The sequence below is a fragment of the Alligator sinensis genome, unplaced genomic scaffold (genome assembly GCF_000455745.1).
Source record: "Alligator sinensis unplaced genomic scaffold, ASM45574v1 scaffold752_1, whole genome shotgun sequence".
Classification (NCBI taxonomy): Eukaryota; Metazoa; Chordata; order Crocodylia; family Alligatoridae; genus Alligator; species Alligator sinensis.
Window position 1 is genome coordinate 1,500,896 of NW_005842000.1, and position 21,823 is coordinate 1,522,718.

General features: G+C 46.9%; 1 protein-coding gene across 5 annotated transcripts in view; it reads right to left on the reverse strand.

The window, feature by feature from the left end:
• Positions 1–21,823, reverse strand: part of LOC102376607 (peroxidasin-like) — a 49,943-nt gene that overhangs the window by 11,485 nt on the left and 16,635 nt on the right. For 2 of the 5 annotated variants that reach the window (XM_025201666.1, XM_025201667.1), the window contains exons 3-13: positions 16,370–16,441; positions 16,066–16,137; positions 13,547–13,618; positions 11,960–12,031; positions 9,673–9,842; positions 7,957–8,074; positions 5,797–5,966; positions 4,520–4,792; positions 3,594–3,710; positions 1,499–1,657; positions 239–351 (exon numbers count right to left, since the gene is read on the reverse strand). In XM_025201666.1, coding sequence (XP_025057451.1) covers positions 239–351; positions 1,499–1,657; positions 3,594–3,710; positions 4,520–4,792; positions 5,797–5,966; positions 7,957–8,074; positions 9,673–9,842; positions 11,960–12,031; positions 13,547–13,618; positions 16,066–16,137; positions 16,370–16,441 — 1,408 coding nt within the window. Of the gene's footprint in view, positions 1–238; positions 352–1,498; positions 1,658–3,593; positions 3,711–4,519; positions 4,793–5,796; positions 5,967–7,956; positions 8,075–9,672; positions 9,843–10,037; positions 10,115–11,959; positions 12,032–12,772; positions 13,510–13,546; positions 13,619–16,065; positions 16,138–16,369; positions 16,442–21,823 lie in introns of those variants that run through there. The other 3 variants (XM_025201668.1, XM_025201669.1, XM_025201670.1) reach the window with 3 other exon arrangements.

Here is a 21,823-nt window from a genome sequence, read left to right on the forward strand (position 1 = left end):
ACGCCCTTGGAGGAAAAAGGAAAGCCACTTTGCAAACAAGCCCAACTTGGAGGACAAAAACCTAGGGTCTGAACAATTAAAAAAATCCTTGTTCGTTATGACTTTATTGCATTTCCTTCGATGCAGTAAAGCTCGTTTGAAACAGTGGCAGCATTAGATAACGATGGCATGAAAGGGTCTGGCTCTGGGGCATTAGCCACAATGTCGTTGGTGATGGTGAAAGGATGAGTTTTCCTACTTTGACCCAGGTGATGGTGGGCCGTGGATCCCCGCGGGCAGCACAGATGATCACAACATCCTGTCCAGTCTCTGCCTCCACATCTTGGGGGCGATGAAGAAACACGGGGACCACTGCATAGGAGGAAGAAAGACGGGGGTGGAAAAAAACCAACAAGCTGCTGCTTGGCTAGGGTCAAATTGGTTTGAGTCTGTAACTTCTCACAAGGGGGGGAGTTGAGATTCCCAGACCGCTTCCACCATCAGATTAAGTATCATCTATTTCCTTGGTCTCATTAGTGATCCCTACCTAAATTATATTTCACAATTGATCTTGTGCTGTCATCTCCACTCCTGGAAATCCCTGGGAACATGCAAGATCCCCACATCAACAGGGGTTCATAATACAAGAATTTCCAAGGTAGAGGCGACAGCTCCAACCGGAGTTATAGGTTTGGTACAGAAGTTAATGAAGGAGGGACTCTAGCCTGTGTTATGTAGGAGTGCAGCCTCCTACCCCAGTCACAGCCTGTGGTTGGGGAGCTGGTTTGTTCTTCCTATGTTGCATGCCAAATTTTCAGCTGATGCAACTGAAAAAAAAAATGCTTTGGCCTCTGAGGATTGACACTGCTTTACAAACTCTGACAAGGTGAAAGGATGTGGACAAATTGGAGAGAGTCCAGTGAAGGGCAACTAAAATGGTTTGGGGGCTGGGGGACATGACTTGTGAGGAGAGGCTGAAGGACCTGGGCTGATTGAGTTTGGAGAAGAGAAGACCAAGGGGGATTTAATAGTGTCCTTCAACTACATGAAGAGGGTTGCAAAGAGGATGCAGCTGGGCTGTTCTCAGTGGGGGCAGATGGCAGAACAAGGAGCAATGGGCTCCAGTTGCAGCAAAGGAATTTTAGGTTAGATATTAGGAAGAATTTTCTCACTAGGATGGTGGTGAAGCACTGGAGCAGGTTACTCAAAGGTGGTGGCATTTCCATCTCTGGAGGTTTTTAAGACCCGGGTAGACAAAGCCATGGCTGGGATGATGTAGTTGGGGCCGGTCCTACTTGGAGCAGGGGTTTGGACTAGATGTGACCTCCTGAGCTCCCTCCCCACCCTCATTTTCTATGATTCCCTGCATTTTTTCCATCTTCTAAGGAATGTTACCATGATCCAGATGCAAAGAAGGAATCCACCTTGCAGGATCACCCCCCTCAGACCAGGCAACATCCAACACACTGTAAAGCAAACGAAACCTGTTTGCCCACGGGTACCTCCTGCACCGTCCTACCTCGTGGCGTCACCCACAGATGCACAGGGAGACTCCTCACACCGATGGCGCTGATGGCATGGCATTCATACTGGCCTTGGTCGTGCAAGGCAACCCTCACTACACGCAAGGTGCCAGTGGAGAGGATGCTGTGCCGCCGGTCACTCGGCAATGGTCCGCCTGAGGGCAACAGCAAAACCATTCGCTAAGGAAGCAAGTTGTTATGTTCCCTGACATTGGAGATGGTTGTGGCATGGTCTAGAGCTTGATCCCACCCATTGAGCATCCTGAAATGCCACGAGCAAGACCAAGCAAGGATGCTATTCTCACCCTCCAGGTCCTTCCTAACTTCCCTCCAGGAGTATGAACAGACTTGAGCAGAGGGGATTAGTGGGGGGGGGGTCACACAAAACTTTTCAGTGGCAATAAAAAGCAGATTTGCCAATACCCACATTTTTTTTCTGAATTCAAACCAATTTCACCAAATTGTTCAAAAACAACACCCCCCTTCCTCCCCTCCCAACAAACCTGGAAAGTTTAGTTTCTTTTAAAACTAAATGTTTTAACTTTTAGGATGAAAATATTTCCATGTCAACCACATTAAAAACCCTTCAAAACGTTGAAACAGGCAAAATCAAATGGAAAAAAAAAATTGTTCGACCCCAAAACAAGTTTTTACTTTAGGATTCGCTGCAAAATTTGAAAATATTCTTTGTTGGGTCAAACGAGTGATTTTTTTTCCCCCAGCTCTACTTTTGAATTGAAGTGGAATCACTCTCACGCTGTTACACGTAGCTTAAGGCAAACTGAGAAGCTGGGAAAGGCTGAAGGGGATGGGGAATATGTTGCTGACGGATAATTCAGCTGATCTGCCCAAGTTCAATGGTAGCTGCTAAGACGCTGAAGTACCAGGGATGAATGCTTCCCAGCTCTTAACCATTAATTATGTTTTTGGGAAGCATGAGGAAGTATGGAGGGTGGCGGACCAGGGATTACCGGCTCCTGGCCAGGATCAGCTCAGAGAAGCCAACACATCACAACTTCAGGAGTTCGCCACTGCCTGCTGGCCTCGCGTAGGGTTGCAAAAGCAGGAGAGAAATATTGTTCATGTGTCAGAGGCAAAACTGGTTCTCTCCTTGAACCACCTCCCCTCTGAGGAACAAGCCAGGCCATCATGACCAAGTACTATAGTGCATTGCAGTATAGACTCATTTTTTTCTCATCAGACAAGAGACTGAAGCAGGCTGCAGGTCAGGGGGGATGTTAGGGCAGGGCTTGCCCTAACCCCTCTGATGAAGATGTGAAGGCTGAGAGCATCCAGGCTCCCCCTTCCTGCATCCTGTTATTACTGATGTGGGGGAGCATCACTGGTCCTCTCCTGCTCTTAACATTACCATTCACGATCTCATTTCATGAGCCATGCATCTCCCAGGTCCCCACCCACCACCAGCTCATAGCCCCAGGAGATTCAGGGCAAAAATACAGAGCGTGAAGCCAGCACTATGGTATCATGGCTACAAATGAAGCCACTGAATGGAAAAGAAGCCTGCCAGGACTGACCACACCAGTACCTGCAGGTTAAATAAGCTGAGCTGTCTCCTTGAACCTGAAAAGAGAGGTTCCTTTTGGTCTTGGTTGCTCTCAGCTCTTGTATTCCCATTATCCCTGCCCCTGCCAGAGCCCAGAGGATTGTATTGTGGCCACAAGCCAAGTATTTTAGCCCTCACCCTCCAGTTGCTCACAAGATGCAATGGGATATAGTCACACCACTCCCAAGTCATCTGACAGAGTGACTCAGCCTGTTTTGCTGTTGCATGGAGCCTAGGTATTCCAGTTACTCTGGAGGGAGTGGATTAGGGCTGCCCCGAGCTCCAGGGAGTGCTGGGAATAGCACTGCATTACCTGCCAGCTCCATCATAAGCAAAGCAGCAGCTGAAAGGACATCACAGGATGAGACATCCCCCCCAGGACACCCCACTCTGAGCTCAGCTGGACGCCAGCTTCCTCTTCATGGCATCTCATCCCTGCAGCAGGACGTCCGTCCGGAGCAGGAACTTCCTCACCGCAGCCTGGGCGCAGGGGATAATTACAAGAGATGGTGATACTGGGGAAGTACCTGCTCTCGTCCAGGCAATAACAGGGGGAGGTCGGCCTTCGGCAGAGCAGGGGAAATCCACGCTTTGCCCCTCGGTCGCAGTCTGATCCGTGGGAACGACCAAGAACCTGGGAGAATCTGAAGAATAGTGAGAACAGTGACACGGGTATACAGACCACATATACACACACACGGGGTGCCAAAATAAACCAAATATTACAAGTGCAGGTGCATACAAGGAGCGTACTTGGTAGCCGTGTTGGTCTGAGACAAGAAGACGTACAAAAAACTAGAACTCTTGTTTCCAAAATGATACCTTTTATTGGATCAATTGGGAAATCGCAAGAAAACGGTCCTTTTCTGCAAGCTTTCAGGATCAAAGTCCCTTCATCAGGCTCTGGGAAATGTATAGATGGTATAAGATTTCCTACTTTATAGGGATTTTTTTACCATCTTGTACCACAGATGTACAAGAAATGTACATCTGGGAAATGTATAGATGGTACAAGATGGTAAAAAATCCCTATAAAGTAGGAAATCTTGTACCATCTATACTTTCCGTAGAGCCTGATGATGGGAATTTGATCCTGAAAGATTGCAAAAAAGGAAAACTTTCTTGCAATTTCCCAGTTGGTCCAATAAAAAGTATTATTTTGGAACCAAGAGTTCTAGTTTTTTTGTATGTCTACATGTATACGTGCGTGTTTGATTGCCTTCTTGATGGGCTGAGTCTTGTCCCCAGATCTCCCTGATTTTATTTATTTATTTATTTATATATATATATATATATATATAATAATATCTTCCTGCTATATTAATATATACATAAAGTCAGGGAGATCTGGGGACAGGACTCAGCCCATCGAGAAGGCAACCAGTCTTCACACATTGGCTTAAACTCATGGCCAGCACTTGCTATCCATGCAGGTGGTCACTGGGCACCTTACCTTGCACGATGATGTTTGCTGTTGCTTGAATGGCCCCTTCCATGTTGCTGGCATTGCAGTTGTACTGCCCCTGGTCTGCAAAGGTGACGTTCTGGATGTACAGCCCCCCGGAGCTGGTGATGGTGAAGCGGGAGTCTCGTGGCAGGGGGAAGCCCGAGCCCAGCGTCCAGCTGATGCGAGGGGGAGGGTGCCCGGACACCCCGCACTCCAAGGTGACGCTTTCCCCAACCAGCACTTCCGTGGTCTGGGGCTGGATCACAAAGCTGGGCTTAGCTGAAAGTCAGCAACACGTATCAGAAAGGGGCTGCCCCTCCTGCACAGCCCCCAAAAACCGATCAAATCATGCCCGCAGGGGTGAATGCCACAATCGCAGGGTTTTACTAACTGCACACTTCTCCTGAGGACGGAGTGCACTTCCACACATCCAGCTTTCCTTCACACCACTAATACACTGACTCCCCAGCCACTCTGCCATCTCCTGCAGACCCCAGTCTGGAAAGTGATGGACACCCTATAGGGATTTCTAGAAATAGCCAACAGAAAACACTGAAGATCACACAGATACTGGGGATTGTCACCCAACAAATAGCCTTGACCTTCCAAGCCGCTCTGTGGCACAGATCATGCCTTCCTCCCTCCGTGACTGAAGCACCCACCCTCCATCAATGACCTGGAAGATGGCATAGAGTCCACACACAGCAAGTTGGCAGATGACACCAAGCTGGGGGGAGTAGTAGACATACTGGAGGGTTGGGATAGGATTCAGAGTGACCTAGATGAATTGTAGTATTGGGCCAAAAGAAATCTCATGAGGTTCAACAAGGACAAGTGCAAAGTCCTGCACTTAGGAGGGAGTGATCCCATGCACCGGTGCAGGCTGGGGGTGATGGGCTGGGCAGCAGCTCTGCAGAAAAGCACTACTGGGGGTGACAGGGGACAATAAGCTGAATATGAGCCAGCAGTGTGCCCTTGTTGCCAGAAAGGCTACTGGCATCCTGGGCTGCATTGGTAGAAGCGTTGCCAGCAAGGCAAGGGAAGTGATTCTTCCCTCTATTCAGCACGGGTGAGGCCCAATCTGGAGTCCTGTGTCCAGTTTTGGGCCCTGCTAAAGAAAGGATGTGGACACATTGGAGAGAGTCCAGTGGAGGGCAGCAAAAATGGTTCGGAGGCTGGGGGACATGGCTGATGAAGAACTAAAGGAGGAGCCAAATCTAACTCCGTTCCCAACCCTCAGGTTCACAAGCAGAGCAACTGAGAACCACGCAAGGCTCAATTACATGGGGTGCCAAAATAGCGCAGAACTACTTCCTGCGTCTTGACCTCTCCTGCGACATTCTTGGCCCTGCACTGGTAGACGCCTTTGTCAGACTCCTTGGCATTTTGGATCATCAAGGTCCCATCCTGCAGCAGGTTCAGGCGTCCGTCATCTTTCATGTCTATCTCATTACTGAAAAACAAAGTCAACCACAAAGCGGCAAAGCTTGGAGTGAAAAGCCAAAGGACTCACCTTTCCCCTATGCACCCACATCAAACTTCTGGGGAGTTTTGCATGTGGGAGATTAATCTTGCATTTCTGTAAATTAGTCTCTACCTCTTTATAATTGACAATAAGGGTGTTTTTTTGGTTTTTTGTTTGCTTGCCTTTAATCACTAGTTGTCACATATGGAATCACAACCAGCATTTACCAAATCAAGAGACATTCAATTAGGCAAAAGACCACGGACAACCATCCAGCCTTCTAATCAACTCAGGTAGAAATGTTCTCAATCTTTCGGGAACTCGCATCAGCATGCAGGAACATCTAGTGGCTGAATAATAAACTGCAAGGCGATATACCCCCATGCAAATGGATTAAATGATGTCGCAGACTCATTTACTGGTTTTTCCCCACATGGGCCCAGATACATGCATCTGGTGATCTCTTACAGGCAAGTCACGTGCAGTAATATTGAAGCGATTTTTCACACCGCTACTATTTCATGGTTTGTATTATTACCAGGAGCCCTGGTCGTGGGGGGAGCTTGGCTGTGCTAGGGGCTGTACAGGAACAGAACTAAAAAGGCAAGTGCAAAGCGCTTACGCTGCCAGAGACAGAGCGACAAGGAGACATTTCAACAACACTGATGTCAGGAGGATAAGCAATGGTCTCAGTGCATTAGCAGCCTAACCTTTCTTTGTAGGCATCACTACACAAAAATAATATTAAATATACATTGTTGATTAAACACAGGGTGTCATGTTATTAAGATGCAGTCATCTTCACTTCAGCAGGGCTGGAGGGCTGTTGCACAGAGCTCGGAGTGAAATCCTAGCGAATCAGGAAATTCCATCCCAGGACCTGGAATTTGCACAGGATTCTCTCCTTGCATTGACCGGCAACTCCTGGAGCCCAGCCAGAGGTGGAAGGTCCCACAGCTGGATTCCATTAATCCCAGCAAAGCATCTTGGGTTAAGGGAACTTCTCCGTCCCAAGCTGTCCACTGTGCAGAGCAACACTCCTGATGGATATTTATTAATTCCCCCGGTCAATGTTACAGACTGATCAGAGCGACTTCTAGGATGTTAAAAGTATACGAGTGCCACCCCGCTCACCCTTATCATTGGATGCTTGCCAGCATTTCCATCACAGCGTCTTCTCTTCAGGGAGATATCACGCCATTCCCTACAGCACAGTCTTTTATGGCTTTTGGTGCTGGCAGTAAAGCCAACAGCTGTTATTCTTGCAAAAGGACCGTGGCTCAAGCCCAATGCACACTCCCAGTGAAAAGAAGCTAGTGAAATAGCAAGGCAGGGTCTCATTCAGATCAGGCAGCTGCTGAAGCAAAGCATGTTGGGTGGTCAAGTATGTCCCAGTGGCTTTCCAGCACCGGACACGACTGCACATCATGGTGCTGGGCCCAACACGATAGAGCATCAAGCCCTTTCTTGCTATGCAGCAGCTCTTCCACAAACGGAGTATGGTGCGAGAGACTGGATGGGATGGCCCAGGAGACCCCTTCTGGACCCAAATTCCTTTGCTTTCCCTTTGAAGGCAAGGCGTTCCTATGGAGTGCTAGTACCGCATCGATATGCAGCCGGACTGGGAGATGGCATGCCAGCAGTTAAGAAATTGCAAACGTGGTGGCTGCGAGAAACCCGAACCACTGCTGGAATGGTTTCACAGACCATTGCTGTCTGCTTGCAGAGGACACTTATGAGTGAGTTATAAACTCTTGGAGAAGGAAGACACCACTTAAATTGCAGGGCCATGAAAAAAAAAACCAACAACTCTGGAAGAACTGAAGTGAGATGCAGTTAAGAAGCTACTTTTACTTTTTACCCCGGGCGAGAGGACTTTGTCCTTGCAGGCAGTAGCGGAAGAGTTTGCAGCTCAGTACAAGCCGAAAGCCCTACAACCATCACTCTCTCCCAGCCCAGAGCATTGTGCAAGGCTTACTTGTTGTGCAGCCAGATGATCTCGGGCTTCGGGTTGCCTTCTGCTCTGCAGGTGAAGTACACGGTGTTCCCCAACATGACGTCGGCATCGTGGGGCTCTGAGGTAATGCGAGGGCTCTCTGAAACATAGCATGGGAAGAAAGCCCGATTGAAGGGCAGAACAAAGGGCCAAAACTTGAGATGAAGGGTCAGGAAAACACCTTTACCATTTCAGTCTCTCATAGTGCTCAAATCCCAGCCTCCCTTTCTAACGCAAGTATCCCAATGTATGGTCATAAGCCTTGCCACTTCCAGGGGGTTTCCACTCGCTACCCCCGGGTTCAGCGCATGCTGAATTTTAGAAGGATGCTTTAGTTTTGCTGGAGTTAAAGGTACCCGAGTGAATGCTCAACAGGATCTCATATCATTTCTACCCAGGAGCATTTTTATAATCTTTTCTCCTATGCCTGAAGAAGGGCGCTCATGCCCGAAAGCTTGCAATTAAAAAAAAATAAAATAAAATAAAATAAACTATATATATATATATATATATATATATATATAGTTTAATTCTATTCTCCTTTCAAAAGTCAGAAGCTGTACATTATGGCTCTTTTAGTTTCCCAGATACTTTGACTCTGCACCTGAACTCAGATCACTTGAACTGCAGTTATTGTTTCTTTAGGTAGTGGGACCATACACTTGCTGCAAACTTAAAAAAAAATGGATATGGATATGAATATGGATGGTCGTGTTCATTAATTTGGAGGGGAGAGGGGGCAGAACGGAGTTTCAAGCAAAACCAAAACTATTTGCGAACTCGAGTCAAATCTGGCAAATAGTTTCAACCGAAAAAGAAAAGGAAGAAGCCATTTGAAAAGAGCCGCAGATGATTTCACTAGAACATTTTCAAGATGAAATCGTTGTTTAGAAAATGCTGACCTATTTCGTGTTGACATTTTCTTATGGTGAAACGGATTGACTTTTTATTTTGCAACAGCACGCTTTGATTTAAAGATTAACCAAAACCAAAGAAAAAGGTCAAACAAAAGGGTTCAGGACCATGAAAAACAAGTGTTAAGACTGAATTTCGAGTCAAACCAAATTATTTCCCCGCCCCCCCGTTTCACCAAACACCTTAAAACATTTCTGGTTTGGGCTGTCCCAAATCTATTTTTCCCCCCTGATTTTTCAGCTTAGTCCCCTACCCAAAAATGGAATATGGTGCAAGAGACTGGACGTGATGGTTCAGGAGAGCCCTTCTGGACTTACAGTCCTCTGCTTTCCCTTTGAAAGCAAGGCGCTCCTGGGGAGCGCTAGTATTGCACTAATATGCACCCAGGATGGGAGGTGGCATGCTAGCAGTTAATAAATTGTAATGTGGTGGCTCTGAGAAACCTAAAAACACGGATGAAATGGTTTCAGAGACCATTGCTGTCCACTTCTAGAAGATGCTTATGGGTGAGACCCATGCTTCATCCAGCTCCATCTGTCTCATGGCCACAGAAAAGAAGTATGAACCAAAAGGGTCCTGGGGTCTGGCTCAAGGCGCCCTCTTCCCTGCAAGTCACTTGGATCAAATCACTTGACGTTGCTCAGCGTCTCTCTCTCTGCCGCAACGAGAGCGGATGGAAAGCAGATGGTTTCAGGTCTGTTCTCACTTACTGTAAGCAAGCCCTCCCACTTCAGCACTGAGCTTTTGCAGGGTGAATAGAGAAAGCAAGCAAAAGGTGCTCACCACAGTTCAATTCTTGAGTTGTCAGGGTGGTGATGGACCGGCCCTGAAGCTCCCGAGGGCTCTCGCAGGTAGCTGCGGTCTGGATGTTGCCTTGCTCGGCATATTTCTTCAGCAGTTCAGCCAGCCACATCAAGTCACAATCACAGAGCAAAGCATTGGAGTCTAGCCGCCTAGAGAGACATAGGCCACATGTGCAATTAAATCTCCCATCCTCCTCCCCACCTTCTTTTCAATCATTTGCCTACACCTCGAGGGACCAGACTTTGAAAAGGGAGCCCAGAAAGAGGGTGATTTTCAGAAGTCCTCTCTGTCCCAAAGGTCTTTTATGTAAGGGAGCTTTTGAATAGCCAGCCTTCAGTTTTTACCAGTGCTTCTCTGCCAGCAATACACATCTAATCCAGGAATCGATGGTTGGGAGTTTTTCCATCCGAGTAACTTCTCACTAAAAAATCAAAAATATTTCTGCTATGCAACGCTGTGATTTTGTCAACCATCAGGACAACTGAAGTGGCTGGTCCAACCCAAGCGAAATATTGTTTGTTGGAGTGATATAAAACACTTTGTTTCCAGTCAATTGAACATTAAACTGTACTAACAAAGCATTTCAATTTCGATGGAAAACTGTTTCATCTAAAAGGCTTCTCCCCCACCCTGCCAGCCAGCTCCAATTTAATCTTTTTGAGCTCAGTTCAGTACAAAAACAAAGCACTGAAACACGAGAATTTCCCCCGAGATCAAAATTCCAATTTCTGTGCAGCTCTGCTCTGACCTGCAGACGGTAGAAATCCTGTTCTCACTCCCCCGGGGCCAGTTACTTTGAATTATACCCCGATTATTTGAATAAATGTTGTTGCCCAATATGTAGATATTTCATGTAGCTCCAAGTTAAAGAAAGCAGGTATGTTCCTGGCAGATACTAATATTTGGATCCACAATTTGTTTATGGGAACATGAATGCAGGCACAAATTTTCTAGCGATATAATAATTTCCAATCACGGGTTTTGCAAGCTCCCGTAGTGCCATGCAGAGACATGCAGCAGCTTATAAATGCAAATCGATAGGGAAGGAGCAACCACAATCTGATTATTTGGTGGTTTGAGGCTTCACCAAAAGCCACTGAAACCAGTGGAACGAATCCCTTGGCGTCTATTGTGTCTGGAGCTGCCCCTAATACCCAGCAGTTGTGAAGCCCATGCCAGTGTGAGCAGAGAAGGAGGTTTTATTGCCCAGCCACCCTTTATGGAAAGGGAGGAACAGCATTTGAGCTCATCCTGTACTTTCTTCTCTGCAGATCTGGTTATTCTTGCCAGTGCTAGATAAAGGGATTATATGCCCCGTTCCCTTTTGGGCTGTGGAAGAAAGCTTGAATTTCACATTTTAAAGGTCTTTAAAAAAAATCGACAGAGTTCATTAAACATGTGCATGATGTTTCCTACAACCAATCGCACCACGTTTTGCAAATACCCAGCTCAACTCCTGTGCTAGAGTAAAATTTCCCCTTTTGTTTTTTTTTTTTTAGAAAGACCAGCAGCAGCTTTTCCTGCTCGCAGCCAACGGAGAGGAGGCTACGGTGGGGAAACGTGATCCTCTCTCAGCATTTGCAACCGTGGCAGAACCCCAAAAATTCTTCGGCTTGCACTTTTGGTCCAAACTTATCACACAGCTCATTGCCAGAGATCATAAAAAGGACCAGCTCAAAGCTCAGTAGGATTATTAAGTGAAACAAAGAGAGCCCTGGAGACGGCCAGGTTAAGTGAAAAATAACACATAGCAGAGCGTGCGTTTTGTTGTAAGAGAACCACATGCTTTGGCTCTGTAGCAAGCATTTCAGTCTCCATAAAACAGATATTACAAGACTTCACTTCCTATCATTTCTCCTTCCATTGGGTGTATGGTCCTGAAGGAGCCTACAATGACTAGCAACACAAGCCATTGCTCTGACTTCACTGGACTTTGGATGAGGTCCCCATGGGCGCAAAGCCCTGCCAGGAGAGCAACATGTTCCAGGAGCATCTTGCCGGACCGAGCTCTACGATGGTTGCATTTAGACCCCGACCTGCAGCAAGGTATAGGACATACTGCAGGCATTTGAGACACCGCGATGCAGCAGGACTAGCTCATTAAGCCTGATTTTGCATGTGGCCACAACTGTGCAGTGGTCATAGCACTGGCGTCCAAACTGTGTTAACTTCAACCTCCCTCGGCCAGCCGTGCCAGTCCCAAGATCTGCACCATTTGATACAAGATAAACAATAGCTCTCTTTGCAGGCAATGCTGTTCCCTTACAGGCGTTTGAGGGATTCCAGTTGAGAGAAGGATCCTGGCTGGATTTTGGAAATTCTGTTGTTGTGCAAGAATCTGTAATGAGAATATCAATGCCAAAGCATTACTCAGTCTTTACCCTATACAGACAATAACATCCTAGGTCAAGGCTCAGCTGAATTATTGTTGAGATGGGTCACCAGAACCCAGCTGAACGGCTGAGGTTACGGCGTGCGCGTGATAATTCAACGCTTGCTGGGGACCGGTGTGGGTGTTGTTAACTTGCTAGCGAACCCAGTGGAATATGCAATAACAAGGATGGGGTGGGTAGTGGAAAGGGCAACTCAGGGTTTGAAACAACTGAGCCAAATCACGTCACAATCTGAGAAAGGAAAGGGGGTCGAATGCCTCAGGGCTACACCCATCCCTTCAGTTTTGGTTGTGGGTCACTCGGCACAACCAACTCTCAACCCAAATCCTCCCCCTAGGCTTGACGTGCACTTGAACCCAAGCCCCACTGCAGATCTCATATAAATCCAAACATCATCTCTTTGTCTGATTTCTAGATTAAAAAAATCAAGGCAAAAGTCTTAGCTCCAGGCTCCCAGCACCTCACTTAAGACTCTTACTTCATCATCCAGGAAACGAAGAGCAGGAAATTAATTACTAGAATGCACATGAGTGGGAATAACGAGCTTCCTATGCCTCTGTTGGGAGTTGTTATAGGGCCATGATAGATATTTGGGAGTAACTGCATTGAATAATGGAGCAAGGAAAGGAATGCAGGACCAGTATGGCACGTGGATGTGCAATAGTATGAACTAACATCCAGCCTACCTTACAGTTTGGGTCCGGACAAAGCTCCCCTGATGTGCAGATCCAGGATTTTTTTGGTTCACTCAATTACAGAGATAAAAATTAGCCACAATGTCTGCACCCAGGTCTGGATTTTCCTACAGTTCAGGGCGTGTTTAGATGCCTTCTGCCCTCCCTCCCTTGGCTTCTTTTGGTGCAATATGGACATACGGTCTATTTGTGGGTGGCTTATCGATTTCAACACGGAGCATAAAGCTGCACCCGCACTCGTGCTCTGGCTGCAGCGTGATTGCTTTGAGGTACACTGGGGAGTGGGAGAGGAAAAGGATTGATGCCTCTAGCCTGAGGAATGAGACATGTTTTTCTTGTTATCCTTTTCTCCAACTACATTTTCTCCCCTTCTTTTCATGCGAGCTGCCCAAGAGTGACTAATCGTAACCTGCAGGCCAGCATAAAAGAACAGCATCCTAATACCACTTGGCTGACGTAGGACTGTCTATGGACTTACAGCTTCCTACACAAGAGGATGCACAGAACCAGGAGATCTTTCCTGCTATCCTTTCTGCCCTGCAGGCACCTGAAGTCTCTTCATTTGGAGAAACTCCTTCCCAGTTCTCCATTGCAGCTCAAGATGGAGCTTTGCTCCATGCAGCTGAAGCAGGATGTGAAGCCCAAAATCAAAGCTACAGAAACTCCCCCCTGCCCATCAGCTAAGGTGCATCTCATCCAACGGCCAAAAATCAGGAGAAGCAATGAGTACCTTTAGCAAGAGATGCCCATGTCGTCTCTACTTACAGTCGTTCCAGTTTGGGCAGGTCACTAAACGTCTCTGGTTCCAAGGTTTCCAGGTTGTTGAAATGGAGGTAGCTGTCACAAAAATAAAAGCACAAGGGTGGTGTTATATGGCAATTGTTTAAGAGAATAAATTGCAGTGTTCACCCTTCAGCCACTGCGAAGGTAGGACAGATTCTCAGAAGACAACCTTGGCTTTTGTCATTGCAATTTGCTTTGGAAAAAATGGTAACCCCATATTCAAAAGGCTTGCCCCTTTCCATCCCTTCCAAGAAACTTCAGTGAATTATTAATCCCCCTTCCCTAATAGCCTAAGAAGCATGCAGGAGGTCAGATTTGCAAAGCTCTCCCCTCAGTTCTAGGAACTTCACTATCACCACCAACTCACTGTACTCTTAGCTGGAGGAAGGGACCATGCTAATCTGTGTTTCAGTGGAGTTGTCTGCATCTGTCCTCTGCTTAGCTAGTGATTGTAAGCATACAGCCAGCTTCCCCGCTTCCCTCCTACTGCCTACAGCATCCCCAACCATCTCTAAGCAACCCCAGGATACACCGAGCAAGGAGGTTCCCAGTCGAGTGATGGTCTGGTAGCCCCAGTCTGTGAAAATATAGTTGCTTGGGCTAATATTTTTGGTTCTACTGCAACATCGCATCCACCAATGTATCGTGTAGTACAGGGTTGTAGTACGCTCCCATATCACGGACAACGATGCTCAAGAGCACCATGAGATACTCCCACCTCTCTCTAACTGGTACATCAACTCACATCATTGACATTGCTCTGATTTTCAGCTAAGTCCTTCTTACAGCTTCATGGTTTAAGAGCACCTTCCCATTATAAGATGCCATGGGGATCCCCTGATCAGTCTGAGGTTTGCAAGCATATGTTCTTCCCAAGTGCATCCAATGGGTCTTTGAAATAAAAGGTCTCAATGGGTGGCTGTTTCATTTGTAAAGGGACGGTTTGCTATACAGGGTTGGTTATTAGAATGAAAACTAAAGCAGCGTGACTCATGGTTGGGGGTATGTGTGTGTGGAGGGAGGGAATATGGAGCCAGGCTTGAGTGTTTTAATAGGTCTCAGATGTGGGCTGTCATGGCTTTGGACTTTGAGGGAAGCATCTGATACTGTCCATCAATCAGGCTCTACTTTTACTTGAGAAGTTGGCTTCTCCAGAAGATTGGAGCAAGGCTAATTTGCTTGGAGGAGAGCCTGTTTCAGAGATTGGAAACAGATGTGTTGCATTTTTTTTTCCTTTCCCCTTCATCCTTCTGATACCAAGTCTGGTTTGTTCATTGTTCAAATGTTACTGTGGCCAGAACGATGCGCCTCTGCGAACAGCCCCTCTCCACGCAGCATGAGCAGCACCCACTCCCGCGGTTTCTGTCTTTGCTTAGTTGGTTGGGAAGGAAAGCGTATTTTAGACAGGGCTCAACAGCACACCTATAATTAAGACTGTTGAACATTTCCTCTTGTAACTATATTTACTTACTACTGTCAGCCACAGAGACCAAGCGGGAACCTATTTTTCCCTCGCACTGCTAAATAACCAGTTACCTTCCAACTCTATAATCTTTGTGAGAGGTGGCGACATGAGAACTAGAAAGGACTCCCCACTTTGGCTCATATCCTCCATCTTGGGCAAGTGCTTTCTGAATGCCTAGCTTAATCCTCACACTCATGCTCATATATCTGTGTATCCGCCCACCAGGGATTATGGCCCCGGATAGCAGCAAACCTATAGCCCAGCTTTTGAGGATGCTTTGGAAGATCTCAACCTTAATTCGCCTTTTGAGTTTGAAGTGCTGATAATTGGAAACCCAAGTGATTTGTGCAGAGAAACCATTCAGATTTCCTAGGGATGCATCAGGAATGCTTTTATGGGAAGTTGAAGTGTCATTCAGGTGCAAAGCAGAATGCAATGCTCCTTCCTTCACAAATGCAGCTTGGTAGCAAGGCCTTGGCTTTGGTGGAGAACCTTACCCACACAGCCAGGGTTTTAATTTATGCATGCACCCAAGTGTTGATGGTTGCCATAAATACTTGAGCTTTCCAACTTGCACTACAGTCCAATTGTCAGCAAAGGGCACCCTGGCTTGGATAAAAGAGAAACAGATCCTTCATCCAAAATGCAAGCTAAAGGCTACATCATGGGGCTTGCTCCAATGACACAAAGCAGTTGCAATGCAGGAGGGCATTGCTCCCCCTGGTTAATGCTACTCTAGAAACTCTCTCCTCCCATCACTTTCTAGAACAAGCTAAATGCCTGTGGAGGACAGAAAGGGGAACCCTGCCAGAGTAACAGTATGCTCCGGAGGTCTACAGAAGCTGGCGCATCTCCTGGGGACACGGGCAGCCAAACATAGGAATAGTCTTCGGTATCAACCAGTCAAACAGAGCAGCTTCTGATGCAACGTCGCTGCAGTCCTACCAAGGTCACACGTATCCATTTGGGTACCAGACCCCCTTTAGTTTTCTAAAAAGAATCACATAAGAAGCCACCACAGTTCTTCAGTACTTACAGCTGCTCCAGAGAGTGGAGCCCCTTGAAGGCATGCTGCTGGATGCTCTGGATCTCATTTTTATACAGGTAGCTTTGGAGAGAGAAGGAAACAAAACCACATTAAGCACTAGGATACTTTGCCATTTGGTGCATTTCAGGAGATTAAAGAAACAGTGGGAAAATACAGCTGAAGCTTTCCAATTAATATTAGCAGCAATGTATCAATGGCATCGACACACTCGCAGCTTACAAAAGCATGTACTTGATTGCTAGTGGTTAGAGAGGCTGTTAGGTCTTATCAGGGTTAGAAGTTAGGCACTCACAGGTATTTCAAGTTCTCCAGATCTTCAAAGGACCTTCTTGCAATTTGTTTGATCAAATTATTGTTCAGTAACCTGTTGAAAACCAGGAGAGAAAGCATAACACATGAATATAACATTCCCATACCTTGTCTTTAGTTCTTCAGTTGCAGAGAGTTTAAGCCCAGAAGGGACCATCAGATCAAAGCTCACTGGATTATAATGCATTGACCACTACAGCTGTATCCTGATAGGCACCGAGTGCCTCTTAACATGGGATCAGGCCCAACGTAAACTGAGCCCCATGTCATTTCTTTGCCTTGTGGCACCACGGGAGTATCTACATGTGCATTAATGTGCTTTTGTTAATGCGCATTAAATCCAGTATTGCCATTATGAGGTACTAGGAAAATGTGCTTTAGCCTATCTTAATGAGCATTTACTAAAAAGCATGGTTTTTTAGTGACCCTTAATGTGCATTAGCTTATTTTAATGCACATTAACTAAATAGCACAGCTTTTAAAGTGATGCTTTAATGCGCATTAAAATAGGCTAATGAGCATTAACGCCCATGTGTAGACGCGCCCTGGCTTTCACTGTGGCACCAAGCTGCAATCTGTCTTTTTAAAAGTGTTTGGTGTCCCGCTCATGGACAAGAGTCAATGCTGGAGAGCAAACCTCCCAGGTTGAGAGCGATGAGAGCAGAACAAACACAGAGCAAACGAACATGTCATTGCATCGGAGAAAAGCAGTGGTAATAAACACAGAGCAAATCAACATGTCACTGCTCCAGCTAAAAATAATGGTAATAAAACAAATGCTCCTGGGATCCAATTGGTTTCCAGGCAGAGGTGGAAAAATAATGAATAGCAAAACAAGCACAGGCCAGCACAAGGCGATTTAGAAATGACTCGTAGGACTATTTCAGGTCAGTGAGCGTGGTGCAAGGTTTCAATACAAAACCTCTGGATGACCGTGCTCCAGCCAATAAGCCTCTGATTTGCATGTGCAATCCCCATGATTATGCATGTAAAAAAACCATGCGTGTGCCAATGACCACAGAGGCGTTTCATTTGGTCATTACCCAACTGGTGCCTGCAATCGTGGTAAGCACGCGTCTAGGTGCCGTGAGATATTTCGCCGGCGACTGCCGCCAAGCCTAACAGCGGTGAAACTGAACCAATGGCTTATGAATATCTCTTGAATAGAGAAGGTTGACCCATTTGTCCTAGCTGCCGAACTGCCCCTCTCTGAGCCTTTCACTTGTGCTGTTTGCTGATGCGCAGAAACCAGCCGTTCTTGGAGTAGCCACAGGATGGAAGAAGTTAGCAACACTATGGCTCAAACTGGGCTAATACCCAGGCCCCAATTCTCCAGGCTCTCCACGGATGGGACCCCGAGTAAGTTAGAGTCATGCTTTTTCCTTGCCTGCCCTGGTGATCTTCTCCAGCAATTATGCTCTTAAAAAATCCACAAAAGCCATTGCCTCCTGCAGGGTAGCTTGTAGGAATAGGGTTCAGAGATCTCTCAGTAGGGCCCTGGTGTTGGCAACCCCTGCTGATAGAACTTAAAAAATAATGGGCAAAGCTCACTTCTTGCAAGCAGCGATCTCCAGAGGGGATGAGCAATGTTGGGACCCAAACCCCAGGGCAAGCCAGAGAGACTCGTGCTCCTTGGCTGCAGAAGTGTCTTAGAAACTGCGCTCGTTGTCTCTGCAGGAGCTGCCCCCAGCTACAAAGGAGAAGATCTTGAGATAAATCAGCAGCGAGAGCGAGAGAGAAAGGAAAGGGTGGAAGGTCACTACAGAAAGACACTGGGAAACCTCTGCCTGCAGCTGGAAGCAAGGCTCAACACCCTGGCGTTGGCCAAGCAGCTGCTTCTCCCCTCACCTCCCCGCAACGATAAGGTCCTTGAGACAGCGTGTTTCTCGTGCCAGCAAAGCTGAAAGAAAAAAAAATAGCTCCTGAATGCTCAACAATTAACCCTGCTGCTACCGAGTGCTGGCAAAAGCAGCCCAGGCAGACAGCACCGTCTATTCGGTTTCCTAGAGTAAATGCTGCAAAGGCAACAACAGCATAAAGCATCCCTCCCCCTGCCACCCGACTGCCATCCCTCAGCTTGAAGGACCAGCCCCAGGCATGGCCAGGCCTCTGGGTCCCCGGGGCTGCTTGATCCGTGGCCTCAGTTGAGACCGCCAGATGGGATGGCAACGCGTGCCAGCTGCAATGCCATTTCCATGCCCGCCGACACCTGTCTGCTAGCAACGGGACTGACGTCAACCACCCATTGCACACAGGCAGCCAGACAGCTGCAGGGCGGTGCGCTCCCTTTGAAGTGGGGACATTTCTACCCTGGGCACAGACAAACAGTCAATTTGCACTGAGCCAAAAGAGAGCAAGACCTATGGTAACCGGCCATCTGCCCCCTCTTACCCTGTGGTAAGCGAAGGCTAAATCCGACCTCCTTGCTCACTCCCTGCAGCTGGGCTGTTTGTCCCTATCCAATGCTCTGTACAGCACCTGGCACAAGGAGCCTCTAGGAATTAATTCAGTAATCCTAAAAATTTGAACCTGGACTCAGTCCCACAAACGAAACCCTTTCCATGACCAAACCCAGCTGCTATTTTTGAAAGGTTAACCCATCCGTTTCCAGGGGATCAGCCATGAGGAAATCTGCTAGAGGCAGAGCTTCCACCAGCAGGATCATTCATCCCGAGCAAAACCGAACACCAGCCCTCGGGAAACAAGCCACACACACAGCGAGAAGCAGATGCAAGAGGCTGCAAGCCCATTCCTTAAATACATTTAAAAAAATCCTCTAGATGCCTGATGAGAGCTTAGAAAGTCACTGGAAGCAGAAATATCTCAAGGCTTCCTTGTGCTTTGGAAGAGACTCAAAAGCAAGATTTATTTTTTCCTCAATTTTGAAAGCACATCCCCTTCCCCTGACAAGCAAAGCTGATCCAAGCATGTGAGAGGCAGTGAATCAAAAAGAAAGATCCTTCTGCTGGTCCTTCCACACTGCAACGGTCCTTGGAAACACAAGAGCGGGTGGAATAGCAGCACTTTATTTTCAGAGGGGGAAAATACTCATTTCTAAGGTATACACAACACGATGCAAGGAAGTGGAAGTCTTCAGTCAAGAAAGCTACCTCCAGAGCGAGATCAGGATATAAGACCACTTTTCTCGGTCCTGCAAAGATTTTAGGCGTTTATTCTGCAAGCTGGTGCATTTAAAAGAGTCCCAATTTCCAGGCACGTCTGCCTCTGTAGAACGGGTGGTAAGAGCTGCACCATAGTCCCGTTTGCATGAGGGAGCTCAGGTTTTCCACCAGTCTCCCCACTGATGTGACTAGCAAAACTCCCAAGTTCCTACCACCTTCAAATGAGGGTGGAAAGCTCCCAACAAGCATCGGCTAAGGATGAACAGATCTACTGAGAGTAGATATGCCACAGCAGATAGGCTGGGACGATGGGAAGGGCCATGGCAGGAAAGAAAAAAGTCTATTTACTCTTCTGAGTTCTTCAAGCTAGAGGCCAAGTGTCAGGCCCACAACACGTCAGTAAATTTTGCACCGTATGCCTCTAAAATATGTAAGTGGAGACCCCAACAACATAGCTCCTATTCCTGCTTGAGAAATGCAGATGAGACCCCTCGATGTCTAAGAGGGGCCAAAGGGTTTTTCCTCCCTCATTTGCCAAGCACAGATAGAAGGATACTGTAGACAATGCTTCTTGCAGCAGTTTGTAAAATCAATAGTACTATTGCTCTTTGATGATGCAAGAAGAGTGATCTTGGACGTGGGTGTGCACTGCCCTTCTCCCCATTCAACAGCCCATGTACTTCTATCATGGGGGCATGCCATTTGTTTTTCTCCTTTCATTTACTGGCATGTTCAAGAAGCAGAGAAGGGAAATGCCATAAAAATATTTACTCGAAGCCATGTTTCAGGGATGTATTTGGTAGCCGTGTTGGTCCGAGACAAAAAGAAATGCAAAGATCTAGAGCTCTTGGTTCAGAGACGATACCTTTTATTAAACCAAATAAAATAAAATGTAAAAACATTGCGATTTCTTAGTTGGTCTAATAAAAGGCCTCTGAACCCAAATCATCTCTGAACCAAGAGCTTTAGATTTTTGCATTACTCAACGCCAGGCTTGTTTGTTATGCCTATCTGCAGAAACTAAATTTGTATTGAAGTATTATTTCAATGCGCAGCCAGAAATTCCCTTTTACTGACAAAATGGTTTGGAACGGCCTGTTCCCAAGCGAGATACAAGAAACACTCTGGAGATTAATTTCAAAAAGGGCTTCATAGACTAGCCTCCCGACTGGCTCCGAGGAAGGATGCTGGGCTATGCCTTGAAGTGGAGGCAAAAACCTTCACTTTCCCTGATCTTTCCACAATAAAAGGACTTATTCTGAACCCACAAGCTCCCTCCAAAGCCATTTCTCTTTCCCAGTGCTTGGCATCCATAGCTTCCCAAGCAGGCTAAATTAGCAAATGAAACCCCCTTGGATCCCCAAATCATTAGGGAGGTGATGGCAACTGGCCAGAAGCACTATGGATCCAAGATTGCCCTCTTCTTGAGATCTCTTGAACATATTATAACCTTTGCAGAAGCATGATGCTGGCTGCTGTGGTTCCTCTGCTTTACCTGGGGCAGGTTTGGGTGTTGTGTTGTGTTGTGGCAGGGTGGATGGTGTAGTTTTGCTAAGAGGTTAGACACTAGTTTTGTATGGGATGGTTTAGATAGGGATGAACCTGCTTCAGACAGGGGGTTGGACTAGATGTGACCTCTGGAGATGCCTTCCAGCCCCATTTCTCTAAGACCAGAAGGCACAGAGGCTATGGTAGGAATTGGATGGCCAGTAGCCATAAATACCTTCAGTCTTGACACTTGTGCCACTCCCTGGAAATACTATGGGGAACCTCGAGGCAACTGTATTAAGGAGCATGCATGCATGTCTCATAACCCTAAGGCAGGGTTGCCAAGTCCAAATTCATTACCAGTACAGGACTCCAGCACAAATATCAGAAAGAGACAGCGGAGACCTGCAGCCTTTCAGGAGGCTCCATAGCAAATTGTCTCTTTTTGAAGTACTGCTATTAATCCCATCTCCTGCTCCATCACCTGTGCTGAATTGCAATGTGAAAACCTATGCAAGACTAACTAATTTGTTGGCTGTTTAAGCAGCTGCACAGTGCTGAGCCACACTGCACAGCTGGGGGCCAGTCACACCCGACAGGGAGATGACAGACATGCAAACCTATCATGGTAAAGGTGGGACACAAGCCTAAGCACAGGTCTGCCAGCTGCCTTCATTTCACTTGGGCTCAGCTCGAGCTAGTTTGGCAGTCCTGCCTTGCTCCTTGCCAAGCATCTCTCCGCAGCACAAAACCATGACATCATTTGGAAATATATATATACATTTTTAAAACTCAGGAGAGTTTTAGGATCAGAGAGCAGAGTTCAG